The 25121-nt window shown below is 41.4% G+C and overlaps 1 protein-coding gene across 9 annotated transcripts in view; it reads right to left on the reverse strand.

The window, feature by feature from the left end:
- LOC133412675 (ryanodine receptor 3-like) overlaps positions 1 to 25121 on the reverse strand; it is a 113677-nt gene that overhangs the window by 17347 nt on the left and 71209 nt on the right. For 4 of the 9 annotated variants that reach the window (XM_061696214.1, XM_061696211.1, XM_061696216.1 and 1 more), the window contains exons 46-78: positions 24716 to 24902; positions 24450 to 24558; positions 24258 to 24378; positions 22739 to 22905; positions 21343 to 21563; positions 21104 to 21194; positions 20423 to 20563; positions 17457 to 17623; positions 17271 to 17349; positions 16618 to 16707; positions 16215 to 16361; positions 15772 to 15834; positions 15552 to 15627; positions 14796 to 14919; positions 14592 to 14707; positions 14443 to 14510; positions 14235 to 14356; positions 14023 to 14072; positions 13378 to 13438; positions 12436 to 12674; positions 11190 to 11271; positions 10962 to 11092; positions 10523 to 10846; positions 6957 to 7197; positions 6804 to 6891; positions 6617 to 6709; positions 5536 to 5550; positions 4615 to 4785; positions 4461 to 4520; positions 4163 to 4297; positions 2751 to 2863; positions 1116 to 1212; positions 4 to 113 (exon numbers count right to left, since the gene is read on the reverse strand). In XM_061696214.1, coding sequence (XP_061552198.1) covers positions 4 to 113; positions 1116 to 1212; positions 2751 to 2863; positions 4163 to 4297; positions 4461 to 4520; positions 4615 to 4785; positions 5536 to 5550; positions 6617 to 6709; positions 6804 to 6891; positions 6957 to 7197; positions 10523 to 10846; positions 10962 to 11092; positions 11190 to 11271; positions 12436 to 12674; positions 13378 to 13438; positions 14023 to 14072; positions 14235 to 14356; positions 14443 to 14510; positions 14592 to 14707; positions 14796 to 14919; positions 15552 to 15627; positions 15772 to 15834; positions 16215 to 16361; positions 16618 to 16707; positions 17271 to 17349; positions 17457 to 17623; positions 20423 to 20563; positions 21104 to 21194; positions 21343 to 21563; positions 22739 to 22905; positions 24258 to 24378; positions 24450 to 24558; positions 24716 to 24902 — 4099 coding nt within the window. The remainder of the gene's footprint in view (positions 1 to 3; positions 114 to 1115; positions 1213 to 2750; positions 2864 to 4162; positions 4298 to 4460; positions 4521 to 4614; positions 4786 to 5535; positions 5551 to 6616; positions 6710 to 6803; positions 6892 to 6956; positions 7198 to 10522; positions 10847 to 10961; positions 11093 to 11189; positions 11272 to 12435; positions 12675 to 13377; positions 13439 to 14022; positions 14073 to 14234; positions 14357 to 14442; positions 14511 to 14591; positions 14708 to 14795; positions 14920 to 15551; positions 15628 to 15771; positions 15835 to 16214; positions 16362 to 16617; positions 16708 to 17270; positions 17350 to 17456; positions 17624 to 20422; positions 20564 to 21103; positions 21195 to 21342; positions 21564 to 22738; positions 22906 to 24257; positions 24379 to 24449; positions 24559 to 24715; positions 24903 to 25121) is intronic. The other 5 variants (XM_061696219.1, XM_061696220.1, XM_061696213.1 and 2 more) reach the window with 2 other exon arrangements.

A 25121-nucleotide genomic window follows, 5' to 3' on the forward strand; every position in this document is an offset into this window, starting at 1 on the left:
TACCTGCACTCTGTAAGAGCATTGTGGCTGAAATGCAAAATGAGCTGGTGAAGAGGATCGGGCTGTTTTCTGACCTCCTCCTCTTCCTCCTCTTCCACTTTGTGTTGTGTTTTCTGGACAAGTTACGGTATCTCGTTATTAATTACGTATGTAGTAGGACACGACTGTGCTGTGACAGTACCTCATCTTTTTACAACAAGCTTCTAATCTAATCTAAACACCGGAAGCATGCAGACTATCAAGCACAAGCATTGCATGCGACACACACACACACACACACATGCACACACACACACATGCAGACACATACACACCCCCACACATAAGGTGACATGCAGCAGTTTTGTAAAGAATGGCAAAAAGCATGATTCTCCATCAGCCCCCTTTATATAATTCTATGGAAGGAAAATGTACTATTCTTTAACTATTCTATAAAGTAATCGCTGGGTCATAATGTTCTTCAAATTTGGTCCCCAGTGGCTTAAATTCCATATTATGTGAGAAAATGTTATAACAATTAGACAGTCTATTTTCAAAAGGTAGGTTCAGATGCACATCAGTATAATTTAGTTTAGAACAAATATCAGGTGCAAAATTAGAATTCCTTGAGAAATTGTGTCGCCATGAAATTATTTATTTTCTGTCTATGATCACTAATATTAAGTCAGTTACCCTGAATTTTGGTCTGACAAAATCAGCGACATCGTGATGTAGTGGTTTAATCGCCTGTCGTCCGTCCAGGCAGCATGTGTTCAGGTCCCACAGTGACCGTGTGAATGTGACTGAATGGTTGACTATCGCTATGTGTGCCCTATGATCGACTGGCAATCAGTCCAGGGTGCAGTCTCCCTTTTGATTGATGTCAGCTCCCAACAACCCTGAATTGGTTAAGCAGTATAGACAATGGATGGATCGATGCACAAAAGTCAATTGATCAGCAGTAATGTCATGCTTGCTACACAAAAGTGCCACCTAGCTGCTAAGTGGGGAAAACACCTTCAAGCATGTACAACAATGTCAAAGGTAGAACAGGAGGAGGGGCAAGCCTCCCCAGGGCACATGGCCACCATCATCATGGCACTGAGATGGGCTTTTATGGTGTAAGTAGTACTTACAGCAAGATCTTGTACTAGCTTCTCCTCAAAAGAGTACTCCTCTGTTTCTATCCATATTCTCTGATAGGCCAGGAGGAAGAGATTAATAGAGCGATGCCTAGGGAGGGGTCAGAGGAAATTAGCCTGGGTTAGATCAAAGCAGAGGAAAGGAGGGAAGCAGGCCCTTCAGAAAAGGTTTAGACTTGTTAGTTCAGGGTACTGGTACATCCCACTGGTCATTAATATTTCTTGAATAACTTGTCACAGCATATGTAAGTAAAGTAAAAATGCTTTTAGAGGCAGCACGGCGGGACAAGAGTATGTCTGCCTTACAGTTTTGAGGTTTGGGGTTTGAATCTGGGCTTTGGCCTTTGATGCGGAGTTTGCATGTTCTCCCTATGCTTGTGTGGGTTTTCTCTAGGTAGTACAGCTTCCTCCCACATTCTAAACACATTCATGCCAGTTAATTAAAGATTCTAAATTGTGAAGTTGAACGTGAATGTTTTTTAGTGGTCTGTGATTGGCTAGATATCCAGCATCTTTTCCAAAATCAGTTGGGATAGGCTCCAGCTCACCATTCGCCTTTTAATGAGGAAAAGTTGTATAGAATGGATGCTTTCAGAGGAAGACCGGAGCATATGCTATCACACACTGATTGTACCTCACAAATTGCTCACTAGCTGTGAGGAAAATCAGATTTAAAAAAAACAAAAAACAAATACAGTACTGTACTGAAAAAAAGAAAAACTAGTATACTGTATATGACCTACAAAATGGCAAATCAGCTCTTCTTTCATTGATGCCCTACTGCCTTATATACCAAGTGTGACCAGTGGCGACACCAGTAGGGATATTTGAATGAATGGAAGTAAAGGTTTGTGCCTGGAGGAAAGCAAGGGCTCGTTACAAGAGGTGTGCGTGGTGTTGTCAACATGGGTCAAGGTATATTACTGTCAGCATGGAAAGCAGACTGTCATAGTCTGAGTTCTCATGCATTTTCTCAAGCCAAATATGTTGGTAGGCATTCAGGAAGTAATTATTGTTTTTGACCCCGAGGGAGGCAAGTAAGATACAGTGTGACATTGAGGACGCAACAAAGATTTTCACTAAATATACAGTAGTTTGCATTCTCCTTCACATGCAGGAATCTAGTATTCGGGAGCAGAAATGTGTCAGCAATGGAAGCAGAGTTTAATAAATGTTTGCTATGCTCGGACATATTTCAGTGTCAACAATTGGGAATGAATGTGACATGCTGCTTGCCAGGCAGGCAGGCAGGTTGCCACAACTGAGCACATATTGAAGGTGGCCGCCACCTGCTTGGGCCCCGTAATTGTTTTCCTCCTACTGGAGCTTGATTCCTGTAATTGAGTTACAGAGCAGCAGGGCATGAAATTGCTTGTTTCCCTTTTTGTATTCCTTGAAAACATCTGCAGGCCAGACATTTTTCCTACAAAGAGAGAGGTGCATTAATGCATGGTCAGAATCCAGGAAGTGAAAAATGGAGGTTGTTAGTCTGCGCCAAGAGAACCACATGGAGTTGACCAATAAGTCCTAACAAATAGATAATGATATGTGTTTTAGCATGATTTGGTGCACACATCACACCTACGTGTAGATACAGTACATGTTGTTATTGTTGTTGTTTTTTAATACCTCGGCAGGTTATAAAGTGGAGCCATTCGGAAACAAGCAACGACTGCTCTTTTGCGCTGCTTGGACAACAACTTCTGCCAGACACATTTCTTGGATCTCAGTGGTTGCTCCACCTAGCAGGAGAAAGAAAACAGTGTATATATCACAGACACACACACAGTGTATGCAATATGCATGACCTCAAGCGTTTGGAATAATGTTAATGTTGTTGCCTGTGAATATTCTCATTCATCTAGGACATTTCATTCTCAGGGCATTGAATAGATCGCAACTGGACTGTTCTGATTGTCTCAGAAGATGTTTCGCCTCTCATCTGAGCAGGCTTCATCAGTTCATGCACCAAAACCTAGTTAGGACAGACAAGACAACAGTCCAGTTGCGATCAATTCAATGCCCTGAGAATTGTAATGTTGTTGTGAATCTAATAATGACTCAATGAAGGCAAAGGTAGTGAAAGTATGGTTCTGTCCAGTGGTGTTTTAATATATTATGCTTCATCAATAAAAAGCATGTATCTCCCATGTATTTTAGTTGTTACTTTTCATACAACAAATAAAATGGTGCAGAATCAACTACTTAGATAGGCCTTCACGACATAAAAACTGGAGTACTCTTATGTATTACCTATCTTTACCTTCGATTTCTGTTCAAATGTCAACATATCAAAAAAGAAAATCAACACAAAACAGATCATCAGAATTGCTTATTTTCTTTTTACTGGTCATTTGTTGCTCAGCAGAATTTGTTGTTACACAAACCCAATTTAAAAAAATTGTCATGCCCCATCACATCCACTATGCTGTCAGAAACAAACTCAGACAATGTGGGGGAAAACACACTAGGGCAAGAGTGTCTACTGATTTTCGTTGTGGGCCATATCATAATTATGGGATCCATTGGAGAGCAAATGAGTGGGAAAATCATAATTTATTTCTACAAAAAAATTTAAATTTTAAATCAAAAGTCATGTAAAATAGTAGCAACCACAGCTTTAAGTTTAAACTATTGTTCAATTTATGTTAAGAAGGGATTTGATGAAAACAGATGCTTGTATGTAATATCTGTTAAAAGTTTACATTTTTGTTCAGATTGTCTGTCAAAATAAAAAGAACAAATTCACTGAGCAAGAAACAACATTTTAATTGCTTTAGTGAGTCACAAAAAAAGTAATTGGCAGGCCGGATCTGGCCCCCAGGCCTTGAGTTTCATACCTGTGCACTGGGATTTTCCTCCAAACTCTGCCAATATTACTAGATTAGCAATATGCTAAACACGGATTTTTAATGGTCACAGATATTCACGACACAAGCTAACATTTAACACTTAACAGCATGTTTCCAGTCCTTTGCCACTTTATGCACACGTTTGCTGCCAACACATCCAGACAATGTGTGGAAATGCAAATGTTCTACCTGCTCCAGGTTAAAAACGGCAGCAGAGATCCTCTGGATACGATCCACCACCATCTCAGGGTCAGCAGGCCCCTCGCCTCGTGTCATTACATGTTTGTAAAGGTTTAACTGCCACCTCACAGCAGGGTCTTCCGACTGGGAGCAGGTTTCCAAGAAACATGTCAAACAGATATAGCAAAAAATATATATAATATGTATACTGCAATACACAATATGCACCAAGTATGAGGCCCCTTCTCGCAAGGTCATCACACAAAATGGCTTTTGTATGCAAGTGTGCCACAATGTCCGCACTCACCTTTTCTCTGAGGTGAAGATTGTGCCGAATGTGATCTTTGACCTCATCATCTGTGTCTCTCTATAAAAACAAATGTTCAACATCTTAGATACAAATCAGTTGTGATGTTTTATCAAAGCTGTGTACTTGGTGGATGAGTGGATTTTAGTCTGACCAGGAGATAGCGCGTCTTGGCCAAAGAGATGAGCTCTTGGTCCCCTGGGGTGCACATGTTGAGGCCGATTGGAAGCATCTTCTTGAGAGCGGCCACGATCAGTGATGTCTGGATGGAGTAGAACTCACCGCGCCTTTTCTTGTGTTTCCTCTCCTGGTCTTGTCCCCCAGACTGAAAAATACAGTATTCAATACAGCAATCACATTACAAAATAAACAATGAAAGATAATTGCATGCATCTAAGGAAGTAATTTCCCTGTATGTTAACTATCTAAATTTAAATAATGTTTTATCATTTTACAATGTTATGAAGCTGGATTATGATAAAAGAAAGAGACTGCATTGTTTTCCAGCCTTGGCACAATCTGTGAATACACATGCTCCACTGAAACATAACATCTCACAACTGCTAAACAACAAGCAGTCTCTATTCCAAAAGCAAGATGTTCACGAAAAAAATGTGGAAAAGAAAACTCAATTTTTAGTCAAAGTGAAGCTCTGTAAAAACAGTACACACGTATTCACATTGACATAAACACGCACAAGCACGCACACAACATATATATATATATATATATATATATATATATATATATATATATATATATATATATATATATATAACCACAAATATACACATTAGAGGCAACTAGTGCCCCAAAACAGAACACCACCACAATCTATCAAGCAACAACAAGTTTGGCTACAAAGGGTCTGGGCATTATTATTTCAGCCCCAAAGACAATAGAAAAACACATAAATTCACTATGCCACCCAACGAGCAGAAAACACAAATAAGATAGGGGACATAATAATAAGACTTCACTATAAATTACAAAGCACAGATACACAATACGCTGTTGGCTTTTCAACTTAATGAGCCAATAAGCTGTCATGTAAACATGCCCTGCATCACGCTACCTTTTCCTTATAGGACTGTATGAGACAGAGCGAGAGAAACAGGAAGGGAGAGAGACAGGCAGATAGCGGATAAGGATGACAGTTAATGGAGGCACACATTCACCACTTCTGTGGAATGTTGTGAATACATCCTTTGAAAGCATTCAACGTTGACAAATATACACGAATATTTGTTTCTGATGGATGAGTGTTAGTTGCATGCATAAAGGCACACATACATTTACATACTCTTAGAATGTCATTTGTTGTGCCTAAATCATTCTTTGACGTTTTCTGTTCGATTCGGAAGCTTTGAAGGAGCGTGGTTTGGGTATTTCGAAAACAAGAGTATTTCTACTTACACAAATGCAAAGACAACTCAAAGGATTAGGCCTAAACCATTGTGCAGCCTAAACCCTAATCAGTGAGGCAAATTGAGAGAAGCGCTTCAATTTGATTCGGGTAGAAAAAGGACCACTAGTCCAAATAAATGGACCTTAGAAAGAGATCAGACTCTTCCATCACATATACACAAAAGAAAACAGTATTTTGGGGAGTACATGACACTCCGGATATATCATATTCTAAGACAAAGGTGATGAAACAAAACATGAATAAAGTGAATAAACCATCTATAGGTGCGTCTCAATAAATTTGAATATTGTGTCAAATGTAATTTATTTCAATAGTTCAATTTGAAAACTGAAATTCATTATGAAGAATCACTATACACAGAGTGAAATATGTCATGCATTTATTTTTTAATAATTTGGGTAACTCATAGCTAATAAACACCTGAAATTCACCATCAAGAAATTCCAAGAAACAAGCCACGTTATTTTAAATATAGGAATTAGGTAGCATTTTCCCATGTGTTTAACTGTTTATCTGTTTTATACATCATTTTCCCATTTTGAATGGAACTGAACGAAATAAATAAACTTGTCTACCAGATTCTAATTTGTTGAGCTACACCTGGATAAGGCTTTATGGCTGTTTTTATTCCAATTGCTGACCTCCATAGTGCCACTACACTTGACTTAATGCAATAAATAATCTGATTTTACACCAGCATGTTTTAGGTAATGGATAAGAAACCAACCTTTGACATCTTTGTTTTATTGTCTCCAGTCAAGAAGGACAGGTTGTTGATTTCATTCTGGACCACAAAGTTCTGCTCCTCTCGTTTAAAATTCTGCGAGAAAGGGAAAACGAATGAAAGGTGATGAATCTTGTTTGATGTGCTGCTTAATCACAAATCCCATCCGTGTAGATCACTGCTGACTTACATGGGATTTGCACCAAAGGATAAAAATTTCAGCAACCATCTTGAAAAGCTCAATTGAGTCAGCGTCTGGTTCTTTCAGCCATCTGGACCTGCAGCAGACGGACATTTGAGTCTGACCTTGTCCACCTGAGGAGCTCCATTATCCTAACCTAACCTGTTGTTGTCCACATAGCGGATGAGCATGGGGTAAAAGGCATAAAGGTCCCTACAGAGCACAGCAAACTCGTCCAGGATGAGCAGTTCTGCCTCCTGGGTGTCTCCCTTGCCGTCTGCCTTCAACAGCTCCTCCTCGGCCACCACCTTCACTGTCTTTTTCTTCAGCTTCTCCAGCGTGGGCAGGAAGTGGCTCTTTAGCAGAGCAGTGCGAGCTTTGCTAATGATAGGCTGCACATAGACTGGAAACGCAAAACACGAAAAAGCGTAGGATGTAGTTACATCAATATGTAATATACTGTAAATTTTATGTATACAGTATTGCGTATGACATTATTTTCCTTAAGAAATGTGATTTCTCCTCAATGAAAAAAGTATAGAACATTTTTCACATTTTTTAATTTTTCACATAACATCCTTGCCAAAGAGATGAGCTCTTGGTCCCCTGGGGTGCTTGTCACCCATATCAAAAACCGCCCTGAATGCCCATTTAATTAACACATTAAATAATAATATAAATAAATAATGATTTTATTATTCACATTCTATTCAAATATTTTCTGTTAATTAGTTATGTAATTGTATGTTTTATACAGTACTGTACTGTAGTGTTATTTTGTGTAATTACTGTTGTTGTTTTTTTGGGGGGAGGGGCTGGCTGGATGACACGAATAGAGAGTGGCTGGATCCAAGAGCAGTTGGAGGCAGATGTGAAAGGATGAATAGTTTATTGATGAAAGGTAATGGCGGTGGTCCTAGGTGGGTTGGCAGGCAGCGGTGTGGACAGGTGGCAGGCAGTGGTGAGGACATGTGGCTGGCTTAGCGGCAGGAATTACGTGGATCAGGAAAACGGGGGGAGAAAACACACTGGAACAAGGAGACACAGGAGTCAAAAACAAGGAACAAGGCTGGGCCACCAGAAATGCTGCTGGATGAACTGAATGGTGCGGGTGATGCCAGGATGACAGGTGAGTTTGGAGGTATGAGCCCACTGAAGAACGTCAGAGCGTGCAGAATCTGGTACGAACAGGCAGTTTGGAGGCCCGGTCTTGGGATCCGGGTGAGTTTTTTGGGCCCCGTTAACCACCAGTTCGATTTGCCAAGTGGCAGCACTAACGAAGCATGAGGAAGGAAGAATGGGTTCTGGTTTTTCAGGGCTGGTGGAGGGTGAGTAAAGTCGAGACAGGGCATCAGGTTTGCTGTTTTTGGACCCAGGACGGAAGGAGAGATTGAAAATAAACATGCTCAAGAAGAGAGCCCAGCGAGCCTGTCAGGGGTTAAGGCGTTTGGCGGAACGGAGGTGAGCGAGATTCTTGTGGTCGGTCCAAATGTAAATGGTTGTTCAGTCCCCTCCAACAACTGCCTCCACTCTTCCAAGGCCCATATAATGGCCAGTAGCTCTCGGTTGCCGACATCGTAGTTCCTCTCGGCAGGGGACAGACGACAGGAAAAAAAGGCACAGGGGTGCAGTTTCTGGGTCATGGGGTCGCGCTGTGAGAGGACAGCCCCTGCCCCTGCTGTCCTCTCACAGAAGAGAATGGGCGCACTGGTGAACGGGGTCTTGAGTCGGTTGAATGCTTGGGATGCTGCTGGAGTCCAACGAAAGAGGGAGCTGGCGGACGTGATGCTAGTAAGGGGAATAGCGACCTTGCTGTAATCACGGATAAACCAACGGTAGAAATTGGCGAAACCAAGGAAACGTTGTAGTTCTTTGCGGGTGGTGGGAGTGGGCCAGTTAACGACTGCTTGGATCTTGGCAGGGTCGGGTTGTAGTTGACCTTTGGAGATGACATAGCCCAGGAAGTGTACGGAGGAGAGGTGGAATTCACACTTTTCAGGTTTAACATACAGCTGGTTTTCAAGGAGACGCTGAATGACTTGGCGTACATGGAGGCTGTGGTCTTCTGGGGAGCGGGAGAAAATGAGGATGTCATCAAGGTATACAAATACAAACCGGTTGAGCATGTCACAGAGGACGTCAGTAATAAATGTCTGGAAAACTGCAGGGGCGTTGGATAAACCGAATGGCATGACCAGATACTCAGTGTCCGAGAGTGGTATTGAAGGCGGTCTTCCATTCGTCCCCCTCTCGGCTACGGATGAGGTGGTAGGCGTTCCGTAGATCCAATTTGGTGAATACCTTGGTGTCACAGACGGATTCAAACGAGGGGTCGATTAGGGGAAGCGGAGAGAGAGAGAAATGGCCAGGTCTTTACGAAATACCGGAGAGAGATCATGATATTCTCCAGGGACTCCGGAGAGGTCAACGAGCATGGAAGAGGGTGGTGGTGTACCAGAAGGAAGTATAACTGAGAGCAGGCAGTGTGAGTGGCAGTGAGGGCTCCATCTGGTGATGGCTAAGTGTGTCCAGTCTATGGTGGGGTTATGTCTTTTAAGCCAGGCAATTCCAAGGACTAATGGGGTATAAGCAGAAGGGATGACAAAAAGGAAAATGTTTTTGCGGTGATTTCCTGAAATAAGCAAGGTGAATGGCACAGTTTGGTGGGTAACAGGGTGATGCACAGCGCTAGGGGTGGGAGGGTTTTTGCGCGAGTGAATCCCCTCTCTCCAGACGGATGGAAAGGCCGATAAGATCCTCAAGAGAGGAGGGCTCGTCCCGGACTGCTAGCTCATCCTTGAGCTGCTCGGAAAGGCCATTGGAAAAAATCTCCCGAAGTGCCGCGTCATCCCACCCAAATTCACCCGCCAATATCCGGAACTCTACGGAATATTCCGCTGCAGAATTAGCGCCCTGCGTGAGCGTGAGGAGACGACGGGTGGCTTCTTTGCTCTGAACGGGGTGATCGAACACTTTACAAAATTAATCGGAAAAGGAATTGAATGATTGGAGTACCGGGGAGGAGTTTAGCCATAAGGAAGTGGACCATTTAGCTGCTTTGCCGCGGAGGAGGTTAGTGACATATGCTACTTTGGATTGTTCGGTGGGATAACTGTATGGTTGAAGGTTGAAAACGAGTGAGCAATTGAGTAGAAACTGGCTACATGCACCTAGGTCCCCGGAGTAGGGCTCGGGCGGCGGAACATGAGGTTCTTTATACAGGAGGCATGGTGGCGCTGAGGCTGCGGGCTCGGAAGATATATACGATATTGCGATATATACTATAACGACTTTCTATCTAGTTAATAAATACTGCCAACACTCACTGACCACTATTATTATATAATTAATAATAATAATTATAATATGATGATGATCACGATGATGATGGTGATGATGATGATGATGATGATGATTCAAATACGGAATTATGATTTACCTCTCGTTTTAAATCTCATTTGATTATGATGATTATTTACTACTATAGCTCAAATAAAATACTTAATTGCTGTTGGACCTTGAAAAGTACAATATATTATGTGATATTTACAGTAAATAAAATAGATCATTAAGAATGCAATAGTTAAATTGTTCTTAATTGTTCTTATAGTTAATGCTTGATTCCATAAAATGGTTTCAATTTAAAAGCGCTTTGTACGACAACCATAAGAAGAGCTAACCAATGTTTAGAACAAAAGTAATTAAGACTCAATGGGGAATGTGACCACCTGCAATCCTTTTCATCCACGAGGCCTCATCAATGCCCAGGTTGTTGTTGAGGATCTTGAGGATGTTGCCCAGAATGAGGCTGAGGTGTTCTGAAGTGACAGTGGTACAGCACACGCTGCTGCCACCGGCTGGCTGGTTCTCAGGCCCCCTCTCCCACCAATAGGACAGGTAGTTACAAAGCATGGGAAGGACCACCTCAATCACATGGGGCATCTCTGTGTACCGCGCTCCAGATTCGGCCATGTCGTTGATGTCCTTAATGAGCCCGTCGAGACGCGGCATCCCGGGACACATTTCTTCAACTGAGTCTGGAATGCCGAGAACTAAAGACACCAGTGTGGATTATCTATTATACTGTAGAAACATGCTTTTAACCAGCTCTTATTTAGTATTACTGCAGATTTGGCACATTGATAGGACAACATATAACTAGCTTACTGCTTCGCTCACGGCCACTCTTGGTGGTAAAGACTGAGCAGGGGTTGTACATATTGAGCATCGGCTCCAGGAAAGCCACCGGCATGGCCCCCGCCAAGGTGGCCAGACACTGGCCGAGAGCTGGTAGCTGTCTGCGGGACACAGAGAATAGTAGTGTCTGTCAAGGCTGGGATTTACAATGACTGAACTGCAGTACTCTTGGATTAACATAATTAATATTGGGGATACCTTTCTACGTAGATGTTTTTCCCGGTCCCCAGAGCATAGAGGCTGGTCAGGATTCGATAGCAGGACACTTGGACATCATCCACTGGAACAGCAAAGGGGAAAACAAGACATACTGAATCGTGTTGTGACAGATAAGATGTCATCTACTAAACATGTCCTCACAGTTCCTATATATTATTCACTGAATACCAGGGACAAAAATCCATTGTTGATATGTTCCAGTTAAAGTGTTTATTAATGCCATTCTCTTGTCAGATGACCGGGATTCAAATCATTTCGGTCAAGACAATCTGCTTGAGTTCAGTATGACTATTACACTGTGGGAAATTTAGTGACATCAAATGTAGTATTGCTGCTCTTGGGAATTTGAGAAACCACTATCAGTGTCAAAAACAACACAAAAGATGTAACACACTAATGCAAGGCTTTGCTAATAAATTATGGTAATAATATAAACATTACCTTACATTACATTCTGAAGAACACAACATACAGTATTTAGAATTTGTGGTGACAAGACATCTTTTCTGAGGACATGTCGACTCTTTACAACCTATAAAAAGCATTCCGCTGGGATTCTAAAATAATCTACAAATCCACTAATTCAGTTGACAACTATTGCTCATCTTGGTTTATATTGGGTCCTCATTCACATCCCACCTTCCTGCTTACAGTATCTGACTGTAATGTCAATGGTGAGCTTTTCAATCACTGTTGATTCATTTTGACAAAATTGACTTTAATCGTTGTAGCCAAGCAAATACAGTACATCTTCTATGTTTTTAGTTTATTTAGGGCCAGACATTGAAGACACAGAATTATTATTATTTGGCCAACATACATCTTCTGAACGGAGGCTATAGTAATGCATCACTCATGACACTGACTTTTTAATCTGTGGCAATTTAAAACAAATAGTGTGGAAAAAGTAAAACATTTTATGGAAAGTTGACAGAATAGGATTATCATCATTTGTAATCATGTTTTCATGTGAAAGGACATTGATGTATTACATGAAATGTTATGCTTCAGAATTCTGCAGTTGTATTGTGAAATTACATAAAAGTAAGGAAGAGTAATACAATTCATTCCTTTCAAATGACAATATCTAGTGCTATATATAATTTTTTGGGAAGTAATTTACCCAACAAAGTTTGCCACTCCTCTTTTCTCAAAATGGAACAAGCATCACATTTGGCATGCATATCAATATTTGTTTGATCAAGTCTTAGCTTTGACAACTTACAAAGCAGGTCTATGCCAAAGTGATGTTGCGTGATGTGTTCGAACAGAGCGGTGAGGATGGGGAGCAGAGCCACCGTGGTGTAGTTGATGTTCTGGGACACGCCTTTCATCTGTGAGCGCGAGTGAGTGAACTTCCCCAGCTTGAGGTTCTCGAACGTCCTCTCCAGGTCCTCGGCGGCATTCTCAAAGAACGTCCTGAGCCCGACCCTTACCAATTCAGAGCCCGACTTCATCACTGTCCTGCCATAGTGGAAAAGATCTTATTCAACACTCTGAAGGGAAATATATTAGGTAATAAACAAGTGCATAATTCTTGGCATGTAAAGCACAGCACTTCTCTGTATGAATGCTCATGAACTATGAGACATCCACCTCACTACCTCTTACACAGAAACATGAGTGATTTATTCAATAAATTACATAAATATTTACAATACATCCAAGGTGACTTTGCTGGTGTCAAAGTACAGAAACACTGTATGTAATCCATTAATACGATAAGTTTGTCTATTTTCAGCATTTCACAATTCATAACATGTAGCTAAATGAATAACAAGGCCTTGGTGTGTCCTAGTAGAAAAGACAAATGAAAGACAAGAAACAATATTGTCTTCAATACGTGTGAGCTGCAGTAACAAGCAGCACATTGTAAGCCTTGGGCATCATATGCTGCATGCAACTTGTTTGCTTAATGAAATGCCAGGATGCTCTTTGCTAATGCCAGTGCCTCCCACAAGACACTCCAGCAAAAAGAACATTTCATGACAAATATGCTTTTAGTGAGGATGTAACACATTTTATTTCAAGCCATAGTCCTTGTACGCTGGGAAAACTGGCAAATCCTTTCAACGTTTTAACAGTTCTCCATTTAACAGAATGCTCATTTGGACTTCAATAAGATTATTCAGAGTATCATATTATTTGCTGTCATGTCTACACCTACCTGGTATCCAGTGTGTGTGCCAGGATGTGCAGACAGCTCACCATCGTGGTCGAGTCACTTCCTAAGAAAATATATTTTTGCTACTTAAAAACCAAACCGGATTGAAATTGAATAAATTATGTGCCAAAATACAACATTTCGGCTAGTAGGAATGTAGTCCAGATTCAATGTAATGTTGTGCTTAACTTTTTGTATGTGATTTCCCACTAAATAGTGCTTCTAGGTAATCCTTTGCTCTGAAAAGTGCCACTAGAAGCAGCTCAGGCTACACAAAGTTCAACTGCATAATGCTGAGGGGATGTACATTTTAAAAAATGTACAAGTCGGAAAGGGAAATAAAATGTAATCATCTACTTACAAAAATATCCTCATTCTTTTGAGAATATTACATTGTTTATATTTGGATAGTGTTGCTTTCCAGTGGAAAACATGTATCAAAATGATTGATTTGATTGAGTGATTGATTGATCAATTTAATTATTGATTTGTGTTTCGGGTAAAAGGGAAAACATGCTTTTCGTTGTCCAACGGCAGTGAATAACAAACTGCAAAATAATACCATTTTGTAGCTATAATTCAAAAGAGATGTTGTTTTATGTATAAGCCTAAAAGAGTACGTCATACACAGAGAAGGAAGCAGCTTACCAAAGAGAGAGATCCTATGTCTGACAAGAGCTGCCAGTTTACAAAACAAGCTGGATGTGTGAAAGTAAGAAACAGGAAAGAATTGAGAGAGTTACAATGAGTTAACAGCTGGAGGAAAGGCTGTAAATAAAGTCTGTTGTCATGTCATGCAATGAGTGTTACTGTCATGCAGTGCACATGAGCGGTCTGGGCGTGCAAGGCAATGTGCTCACCTGGTCACCATTTCTTTCTCCTTGTTGGAGGCGCAGCCGCTGCTACTCAGGTTTTGATTGGGTGATGACAGAAAGTAGAGGGAGTGATTCTTGAAGTATTGGTCAATAAGCGGGAGAAGAACCTGCAGAGGCACAACAAAGGCAACAAATGTACATACATGAGATATATATACAATGTACATGTACGGTAAATGCATCACAGTCTTACTTTGGCAAAAAACTTGATTTCTTGCTCATGAGGTGACCTGTCTGTTTTGCCACTGGCAGCCATGGCCTCTGGATGAAATCAATATTAAGATCAACATTTAATAAAACATTCACATGGTTCTTCTTGTCACTTCTGTTGCGTTATCATACCGAGGTGAGAGATGAAGTCCTGGGCCGAGTCGACGTACTTGAGCAGCTTTTTGAGGAACCTGTAAGCAAACCTTTTCTCCATGGATGAGGGATCCTGCTCCAAGTCCCTGAGGCCTCTGCAACACAATACATAACATAATGATCACTTCACTATACTATCAAACGGCTCCTCAAGGAACTTGAATTAGTCCCGTTTTTGTCCACCTTGTGATGCTGTAGCCACTAATTTGCAGGAACCGGAAGAGATCCTGAGCCTTCTCTCGATCACGTGCCTTTTCCTTGGCTGTGAGCGTCTCATAGGGCACCAGCATAGGGTGCGTAGCTCCGCCTAAAAGCAAAGCGTCCAATCATTCATTACCAGCAAGACGTATGAGAGGGAAGATGCTTAAATGAGGTGGAGGCACAGCATAACAGAATGTGCCTGGACAATGACCTGGAAAATCTTATCAATGCACGCCACCATGTGTTACCAGATATGTTAAGTGTTCATTTTGTCTTACTATTTTCTCTTGTGTATACATTATGGCATATATAAGAAGGTCCTTGTCAAGAGGTTTGACCTCTTTACTAGTGACCTTTCACCTAATAAAACTGAAGCTATACTGTCGGCTGTCAGTAACTAAGCAGCTGAAACAGCTATGGACCTATTTTACTGCATGTCCGCCCAGTTTGCAAACAATATAGGTCTCCCATACCTTGGAGACCTAGACCCATGATCCTGTGTAAAGCTATGATGCCAAAGTAATTTATAGGTAGGTGAATTTTGAACTGCAATTGTTTCAGACATACAATACAAAATAAACAACATATCATGCCGCTGGCACTTTGACAGGATTAAAAAAAAAAAAGTAGGTACAGTACATTCAATGTGTCAGATGGACGGTCAAGCACATACTGTACTTTCTGAATGTATCTACGTGTAAACATGAAGCACAATTGAGTGCACCGCTTCTAAATCACCTCTACTTCCAAGGTCACTCTTTTTTCTTTTGGCCCAGATGTTGTGGTAATTTTCAGCCACCAGCTCCACCATCCCCTTGGACCAAAGACAAAACAGAAGGAAACGTGTGCCTCAATACTGGTCGGCATTCAGTAATTTGTGTTATTCATTTTATAGCTTGTCTATTGTTCTTTGATAGGAAAAAATAGAAAGTAATAAAACAAATGTGTGGTAACTCACTTGCAGCTCTCTGCTTAGGACCACGTTGCTTGTGTCTATTGGGCTGGGATTAAAACCATTTGCCTGAAAATGTTAGAAGAATGCACAATGGTCATTGCACCGACTATTGTTCTATTCGTCATTTCAAACTGCTCTAATCGCTAGAGGACTCTGCATCTTTTTGCACAATTGTCCAAAAAAATAAATAAAATAAAAATAAATTGTACCGGCATTACCACATTACTGGTAACCTTTTATTGCTCAGTGACTGTGATTTTTATGTTTCAAACGTATTCTCTGTCAATTGACTCTCTGTTGTTGTACTAGAGCAGCTCCAACTAGCGGAGACAAATTCATGTAGTGTTTTTGACATACTTGGCAAATAAAGATGATTCTGATTCAATATCTGACATTATTCAATTGGTTCATCATGTCTATTTATGTAAAAAAAAAAATTATCATACTTGTGAGACCTGAGAGATCTTTCGCATTTTTTCATTCTCCCTCTGTTGAGATACGCTCTCTCCATCTCTGGCCCGGTCAACACTCCAGCCCATTGCCAGCATGGTCTTCAATGACTCCCTGATTGGCCATCTGTAAATCTCTTTCTCCTTAACATCAAGAAGTAACAAAGAAAGAAGAATAAAGAAGCAGGAATTACCTTTCTTTCCATCATTTTATACAGACATTTTGGACAATTCGATGCTTCCACCTTCGTGGGAACAGTTTTCAAAAGGCACTTTCTGTATGAGCAAACTGTGCTCCAGTGCATGAGGCAAAGCATAAATGCATGATTGGCTAAGTCTGGTGTAGAACGGAGAATGGATTTTTCAATCATACAGTATGTATACTTGACTTCATCCTTACCTTCTCTGTCAGAGCTTTGTATGTCCTGAGCTGTGGGTGAATTCTAGCCTTGTCATCCACACAGTCTCCATATTTCCATCCAAGCAGCACCTAGAGAACAATCACAGTGAATTATAGCAGATAAGACAGCTTCTCTATTGTCCCCTAATATCCTACACACAATGATACTTTCACATTTTGTTCTAACAGGAATATTCACATATGCAACAGTCCCTCTATACATAAACAAGCTACCTTATTGTCATGAAAATTAAGGGGCTCACAACCGTCCTTTTTCTACAACCATGTATCTAGTATTGCATAATTTATAGCAGTAAAGTTTAGTTGTGGTAGTGTTTTTGCTCTGAGGAGTTCCCTGCAAATGAAGAGTGGGAAACATACATTTGCTCAATGATATATAAAGCAATGGATATGTGTGAAGATTTAAGAAAAAAAAGTGCACACAACAAAGTTTGCACCATTGTTACATAGAGTAAACAGGACAGAAAATTGACAAAACCCCGTTTAAAAAAAGGTGGGGGGGGGTATCTGACGTAAGCACACAAGACCAAAAAATTCTTTTCAAAACTCTTTCCAGTTTCAAGGTGAAATGACTACACCTGGTGGCTTCAGTTTGCATGATTATAGTTTGAGGATGTGTGCTTTGGCCTTACCTTCTCTGCTGACCACTTCTCATGAGAATGTTCAGCATACTTGCTGACAAAGTGCTCAAGCTTCTCTGGGAGGGCAATGCTGAAAAATGGCAAAACTCTATTTTAGTAAGAGGGGATGCATGAAGTTGCATTTCCTTTTGTAACTTTTTGAAAGAGCATGAGATGTGCAGCTCCAATGTGGCTTACGTAGTAGTTGCGATAGGTTTGGGTTCAAAGTTGCCTTGAGCATTTACAGAAACTGGTTTGTCCACTGTTCCACAAATGGAGGCATCCACATAGTCGGGCGGCAAAGCTCCAGCTATGGCGCTGAGGCAAGGCATTGCCATCTTGAACAGCTCAGGCTCATATTTCTGCTGAAAAAAAGAAGAAAGCTTTCCCTCACTGAAGCATTGTCATTCATTGCTTGCTCATTAAAGTTGGGAAGAGAATGACGTAACGACAAGACAAAGAGAAAGCCTGTGGAAGAGACGTTAACGATGAATTATCTTAAGAGCCGAAGCACTATAGCATGCTTACGGCTCTGGATCAATATCATCCATTCTGATATTGATGTACTTAGGCCGGCCCGCTGCACAGACTCCTTTCGTGAGCATGCATTTAGATAAAGGTGCTGAGTCCAGACATTTGCATTATTTCAAGGTATTAATGGCAAGAAGTCCTTTGCACACATGCATGATCATTAAGTGACCAATCGAACAACTCTAAATAACAGAAAATGTGCTTGGTGAAGACATTTTACCGAGCACATTTAAATGTCTGACTGTTTTTGCTTACTACGTGTGCCAGAGAGATGTTTTCATCCATAGGATTTAGCTTTCCTGTTGGCTTTGTACAACTTACCTCCTTTTTGACACCATATGATAACATATTTATTTATATATTGATAATAAAAAAATATAAAAACTACCAAAAAATACTAATTGTACAGCAGCCCAATCTGATGCAATTTGAATTAAATACTGTATGCTTTGTCGATGCAAAGTGAATTAATTTCATCCAGGTTGTTGGTTTAGCACCCATTGCAAATGACCAGATACTTTCAGGTATGACTCTGTAGCTAAGGCTGTAGTTGCATATACAATCTTTGATCCGTTCCCTTGACTCCCTTGAGCTAAAATATTTAGCTCCTTATAGTCCTTACGATGGCAGCACATCTGCCTCACAGTTCTGAGGACATGGGTTCAAATACCAGCCCCGCCTGTGTGGAGTTTGCATGTTCTCCCCGTGACTGCTTGAGTTTTCTACAGGCAATCATTCTATATGCTTGATCTATGAGTAAGAGTACAAAGTTGGGAGTATTTTATATCAAGATGACTTTTACACCACTTTTATGTCTTAACTGTAGACTATAATTCAAGTCGATGGGTGTAGTCTTCTCCAGTTTCCTCTGTCCTTTTGGGAACGCCTCCTAGGTATTTAACCTTTGACTCCTGGCTCTTCTCGCTCTCTTGTTTTTTTTTCTTTTGTGTCCTGCTTCTCTGCTGTCCTGGCTCGCTAATCTCGGCAGCCGGGGTGTGGCCACGGCCAACCACCTTCCTTTTCTGTTGTCCCCCGGCGCCTCGGTGTCACCATGTGCGCAAGTGGCCGCCACAACCAAGCTGACGGCACTTTCGATCGAGGAAACCAGCCATGCGGCTTCGATCGCTTTTCCTAGCCCCGATCGGTCGGCGGAGCCTCAGCAAGCAACTACCGGCATCCCGTGCCGGTCATGCATGCAGCTGAGAGCAAGAGCTGGGCCCGCCACCCGTTCAACCGGCAGGAAGGTTACGAGAGGACCCCAGCGGGACAACAACTTTTCCTTTTACATCTTTTTGGTTTTCTTTTGTCCATCCTTTTTCCTCGTCTGAAGCTTTCTTCTCCCTCCTGCGATGTCCAGAGAAAGACCATCCCCACCGACCAATTGATCTACGGTTAGCACAACAAGCGTTGCCAGAATCTACAATATTAGTGCCTAATAATTTTGGGGAAATTACTAGCTTCACTTTGCTCTCTCTTTCGCTCTGACTGAACGCATTAAACGCTCACATTTTCAACTTTAGTCCAGCATTTCTTTTACCATTATTCGTGTTCCCTTTTTGTAGTTAGACCCCTCTAGATCCTTTGTAGATTTCATTAAATAATATATAAAACTCCACTCTTTGATTTGTTTTGTGTGTGTTTTGAGTTTAACAATGAAGCCTTTGTAATCTAGGATTCTTATTTCATAAAATGTAACAACCTTTAGCTTATAAAACTGATAAAAGGTTTCTCGTCGCTTTTCCAACATTTTACACATATAAAAAGAGACGTGGTGTGCTTTACGAGACAAAATAGCATGATTATAACGTTAGGCGTCAAGTCCCGCCAAACCGGAATCAACTCAGGAGTCGCTGCTTCGACAAATTTATTTCTTAAATAAATTACATTTTATCCAAATGCCAATATACGCTATACCGGTTTCTTCCCACATCCCAAAAACATGCATCGTAGGTTAATTGAAGACTCTAAATTGCCCGTAGGTGTGAATGTGTGTGCGAATGGTTGTTTGTTTATATGTGGCCTGCCATTGGCTGGCGACCAGTTCAGGGTGTCCCCCGCCTCTTGCCCAAAGATAGCTGGGGTAGGCTCCAGCACACCTGCGACCCTAGTGAGGATAAGCGGTATGGAAAATTAATGAATGAATGAATAGTCCTTAAGATCCCAGCTGCTCACTCAGTATGTGCACATATTAGTCGAGCAACTGCTAATGATTCTATTTTACAGGACTTCTATCTTGGTCTTAATTTACATGCATAGGGGGTAATCTGATTATGATTCCCACCGCAATGCTTGGCGGTGATTTGCCTTCTCTCAGCTTTAGTTGGCAGGGTTTTTCATTTGACCTATTACATTACTCCAAAACGGAAGCAGCAGGGAGCAGCAGGAGGCTAGAAGCAAATTGGAGCTTTGCCGAGCAGTAGAATCTGCATTTGGAAATACAAATTTAGGCTGTACAGCAATAAAATTATAGAAATTCTTGCAATTTATGGTAAAAACACGTTTTTAAAGTGAGTATTTGTTACAACAATTATTATTCAATTATTATTCACATTCATATTCATATTATTCTTTTGTTACTGTGTTGACTCGATGGACAGCAGTGATAGCCTATGTCAATGGAGGTGATGACTCACCCTCTGGGACAAAGAATCAAACACTCCCCAGAAGATCTTCTTGGTGAGCTGGAGTTCATCCTCAGAGGCTGTGCCGTAGCTGCCCCAGCCTGATGGAAGGCAGTAGTATTTCCAGTTCTGCTCATAGTGATTGGTTAGTAGCTGGAGGAAAAACAGGGGGGGAAAATGTCACTTCATATGAGGAATTAAAGGTATACAAATTTTGTGGCTCAGACTTTTAGAACACTAACAATGAGCATAGAAGCTGTCGAAATGCACAGAAGCAGCACAAATTCAATCTGAATATGTCTACATAAAAGTGTGTCTCCCTATTTCACAGGCCAGTCACATCTTATAACATTTGCTATTTTTTATTTTTTTTCCTGGCTCCCAGACGGAAGTGGCTGAGCGGAGTCAACAAGCCTGCAAAGTTTAATACTTCATCCACATTTTTCCTCCCCTTGCTGCCCATTTCATCAACACTTTCACTTTAGCGAAGAGGTGTACCATGTGTACACAGGGGGTATAAACTGCTATCTTAATCGTACAACACATTGTAAGACTGTAGGTGACCACAGTGACCAGAGACAAGAAAAGGTCTGATAATAAGGTGGGATTCTGAGATACGCAAGCAAGGCAATGGGGGGGATGAGAGATTTAAACAAAAATAAATTAATAAAAAGTGAAGAATATGTTGGCCACCCTGAGAGGCATCTTGCAGTATTCAGTCAGCAAGGGTACATCAAAGACAAGGCGGTGCAGAAGCTGCTGCAGCATAGAGGGGCGAAGGTGCCTGCAGAAAAAAGCAAGAAAGAGATAAGAGCGCCCTCCCCGAGCTGCTTTTAACCTCCTCACTGACTTGAGAGACAAACCAGATCAGATTTATTGTTAATCTCAACCCCTGTCAACGCAGATAAATGTGCTTTTTGTGCTCTCCTCACTTGCAGACAGCCAGCAGGCACTCTTCTATGGCGTCTCTCTGGGCCTTGGTGAGGGAGCGGCCCTTGGAGAGGCGGTAGATGGTGTGCAGGGTGGAATCGATGAGCGTGGCGTGATGTTCGGTGCCGGCAAAGAGGGGCGCACAACGGGTGAGGAGAGGGAGCATAGCTGAGCCGATGTAACGGTTCATGGCTAACGCTGTCTCAGTGGTGCACAGACCCTCCTGCGCAGAGTGGGGTGGAAATGTCACTATGACAGCACATGAATACATAAACAATAAAAGGTTCAGTGGCAGAGTCGAACCAAATAACGCTGTTTTCAATTTTCTTCTTTTTATCAATCTATTTTATATGAAATCTTTGTATAACGTCCATCCTGTTCAGGGTCACAGGGAAGTGAAAGTCTTCTTTTTTAACCATATTTTAAATTTGATACAGAGCAGAGACAAAATGATTGTCATAATCATAATATTGTAGAGATAATGCTTATAATGCTATTTTTTGAGTAAATTCCTAAATGCCCTTTTTTATTGTGCTTTAGGCCATAAATAACTGCACCAAAAACATGCGTGATAGGTTGATTGTAGACTCTAAATTGCCCATAGGTGAGAATGTGAGTGCGAATAATTGTTTGTTTCTATGTGCCCTGCGATTGGCTGACGACCGGTTCAGGGTGTACCCCGCCTCCTGCCCGAAGATAGCTGGGATAGGCTTCAGCAGCCCGCGACCCTAGTGAGGATAAGCAGTACGGAAGATGAATGAATTAACATAATTCAACCTCACCTTGAAAAAATATCTCGTAAAGCAAAAACAGGTAGTAGACAGCGCTAAAAGGAGCAGGCCACTATTACAGTGACAGGTAATGGATGATCACACATGCAGCCGAGATCCAATTAGCATTGAGTATCTGTTGATGTGAAAACCTTTGTGTTTATATGGACACCAGTCAGAGATTATAGTTTAATGAGTTGAGCAGTCACATCAGTCCCGGACACTGCTAGTTATGCAGAAAATGAGAAATAGTCCTTCGCCAAGGACTGGAAGCTGAGACTTTACAACTTACTTACAACTTATACAACACTTAACATACACAGGAACTCCAGCGCTCTTTATGGACAGTCTCTGGGATGCAAAAATAAATAAATAAATAAATAAATAATAATAATAATAATAATACTTTTCATTGTGTTCTGTTGAGATGATAAAGTTAAGAGCGGAATGAAAGTTTGATTAATAGCTTTCATTAAATAATGCATTAAAAATAAAAAAAGATTGCTCATAAACAAGAATTAAGACTGAATAGATGAATAAATTTAAGGAACCTTGATTAAAAGCACCTCTTTTTTGCTCCACCCAATAATTGTTAAAATTAATAGAAGGCCACTCAACGTCTACCTACTGTGTCTAGAGAGTTTGCAGCCCTCAGGTCAGGAAGGAACCCAACTTCAAGTAGGTGAAGCAAAAAGCTCTGGTCCTCAATACCATACACTCGGTCCAGGAACAGCACCATGGGGGCCTTGTGGTCCGGACAAAAGCAGGCTGACATATCAGGTTCTGTCACTCCATCTGAGAGACACAAAAAATTTGGGATTTAATATCCTCGAAAACAGAAAATTGCTTGGATGTACATTGTATGAATGAAAGTATTGCAACACACACATCAAACCATGCGCAGTCATATAGAAACAGAAAAATGGCCCTCACCAAACTACTCCAACAAAGTAGGAGCCATAGAATTGCCCAAAATATCTTGGTAAGACGAACAATTGAGATTCAAGGGTAACTAAGAGGTTTGATGTTGGATTAAGTAAGTGTCTCAATACATTTGCCCCTATCGTATGTTTGTTTATTCAGCAGATGAGAATTTTCTATCTTCTACACTTGTCTGCTGACAAAGCTCACGGCTGCATAAGAGGCAGGTCTTGCCGTGCTTATGCAGATCAATCAATAGAGCAAGATAGCTCAGTGTAGAAGTGATCTGGCTTACTCAGAGCTGTGGGAGTGCACAGAAAAGCGCTTGGCTGATTAAAAAGGCATGAGCAGTAAAATGAAATCAATAACCTTCCACTCTGCTCTAAAGGTTCAAGCTTTTGTAACCACTGTTATACAAGGCACCATGCTGTAATATGCAAATATAATTAATACTGTTTAATATCACCTAACTTGTCACTAGAGTGATACATGGACATTTGACAGTCTGTGAACACACTGTATATAATGTACTGTATGCCTTTTTGGCCTTAACGGGTTCAATCCCCAGCCCCCGTCTGTGTGGAGTTTGCATGTTCTCCCCATGCCTGCGTGGGTTTTCTCCAGGCACTCCGGTTTTCTCCAACATCCCAAAAACATGCATTAATTGGAGACTCTAAATTGCCCATAGGTGTGAATGTGAGTGCAAATGGTTGTTTGTTTATATGAGCCCTGCGATTGGCTGGCAACCAGTTCAGGGTGTATCCCGCCTCCTGCCCGATGATAGCTCGGATAGGCTCCAGCACGCCCGCGACCCTAGTGAGGAGAAGCGGCTCAGAAGATGGATGGATGTCTTTATGTTTCAAAAGGTATTCTCTGTCAATTGACTGTCTGTTGTCTTACTACAGCGGCTCCAATTACCGGAGACAAATCCCTTGTGTTTTTTGGACATTCTTGGCAAATAAAGATGATTCTGATTCTGAATGGTTGTTTGTTTATATGTGCCCCGCCTCCTGCCCGAAGTTAGCTGGGATAGGCTCCAGCACTCCCGCGACCCTTGTGAGGATAAGCGGCTAAGAAAATGGATGGATGGATATATATATATATATATATATATATATATATATATATATATATATATATATATATATATATATATAGAGAGAGAGAGAGAGAGAGAGAGAGAGAGAGAGAGAGATAGAGAGAGAGAGAGACTGAATACACTATACCTTTATTAATAATGGGTGTTTTGAGTGGTATGCTGATGATTCCCACTAGGTCCTCAGTGGGCACCAATGAGCGCAAAATGGCACGAATACGGAGAGCTTCACCTTTGCCCTTGTTGATTAGCTGTAGACAGCAAAAGAACATGCAAAAAATGACAAAAAACAAGACAAAAATATGAATTGTAGCACCCTCACATGCATCTCTGGAGCACAACGCCCCAACAGGTCAATGAGCGCTGAGTAGAAAGACATGATGGCATTGCCCATGTGCACCACTTCCTCTTCATCGTCGCCATCAGCCGATCTAGATGTTGGCGGTAAACACAAACATAAAGAAGACTTTCTTTGTCAGCCGAACAAAATAAGGAAAAATACTCAAGGGAAAATAGATGAGCAGCTAATCTTATGTTCCAAGTCCTCTGTATTGATTCAATAAGCTTTGCTTTATCTGTAGGGCTCACACGTCACAGCTGACTCCCTGCACAGAACCAGGCAGATCCAAAGCAGGTGTCTCTGAGATCTTGATGGCTTCCTTCATGGCCGCCAGTAGTCCGTTCCCTCCTTCCCCCCTCAGGGCAGGTCCGAAACACTCGGGACGACGGATGAGCAGCTTGACCACAACACTGGAATTCTCCTCCACACTCTCCCCTACAACACAAATAAGTCATCCAAAACAAATACACTCAGCTGACATTGTAGGTACACAACATCTGCATTATCTAATGAGGTCCAATACAAACAGTGGTGCCTTAACTAAATAGAATGCTAAGTTTGACTTGAAACCCCAGGCAGCTTTCCCCTGATGCAACTGAATGAAGCCTTTTGAAACTCTGCTTGTAACTGACCCACTAGCTTTAATATTTATAG

This window comes from Phycodurus eques, chromosome 14, assembly GCF_024500275.1.
Source record: "Phycodurus eques isolate BA_2022a chromosome 14, UOR_Pequ_1.1, whole genome shotgun sequence".
NCBI classification, from domain to species: Eukaryota; Metazoa; Chordata; class Actinopteri; order Syngnathiformes; family Syngnathidae; genus Phycodurus; species Phycodurus eques.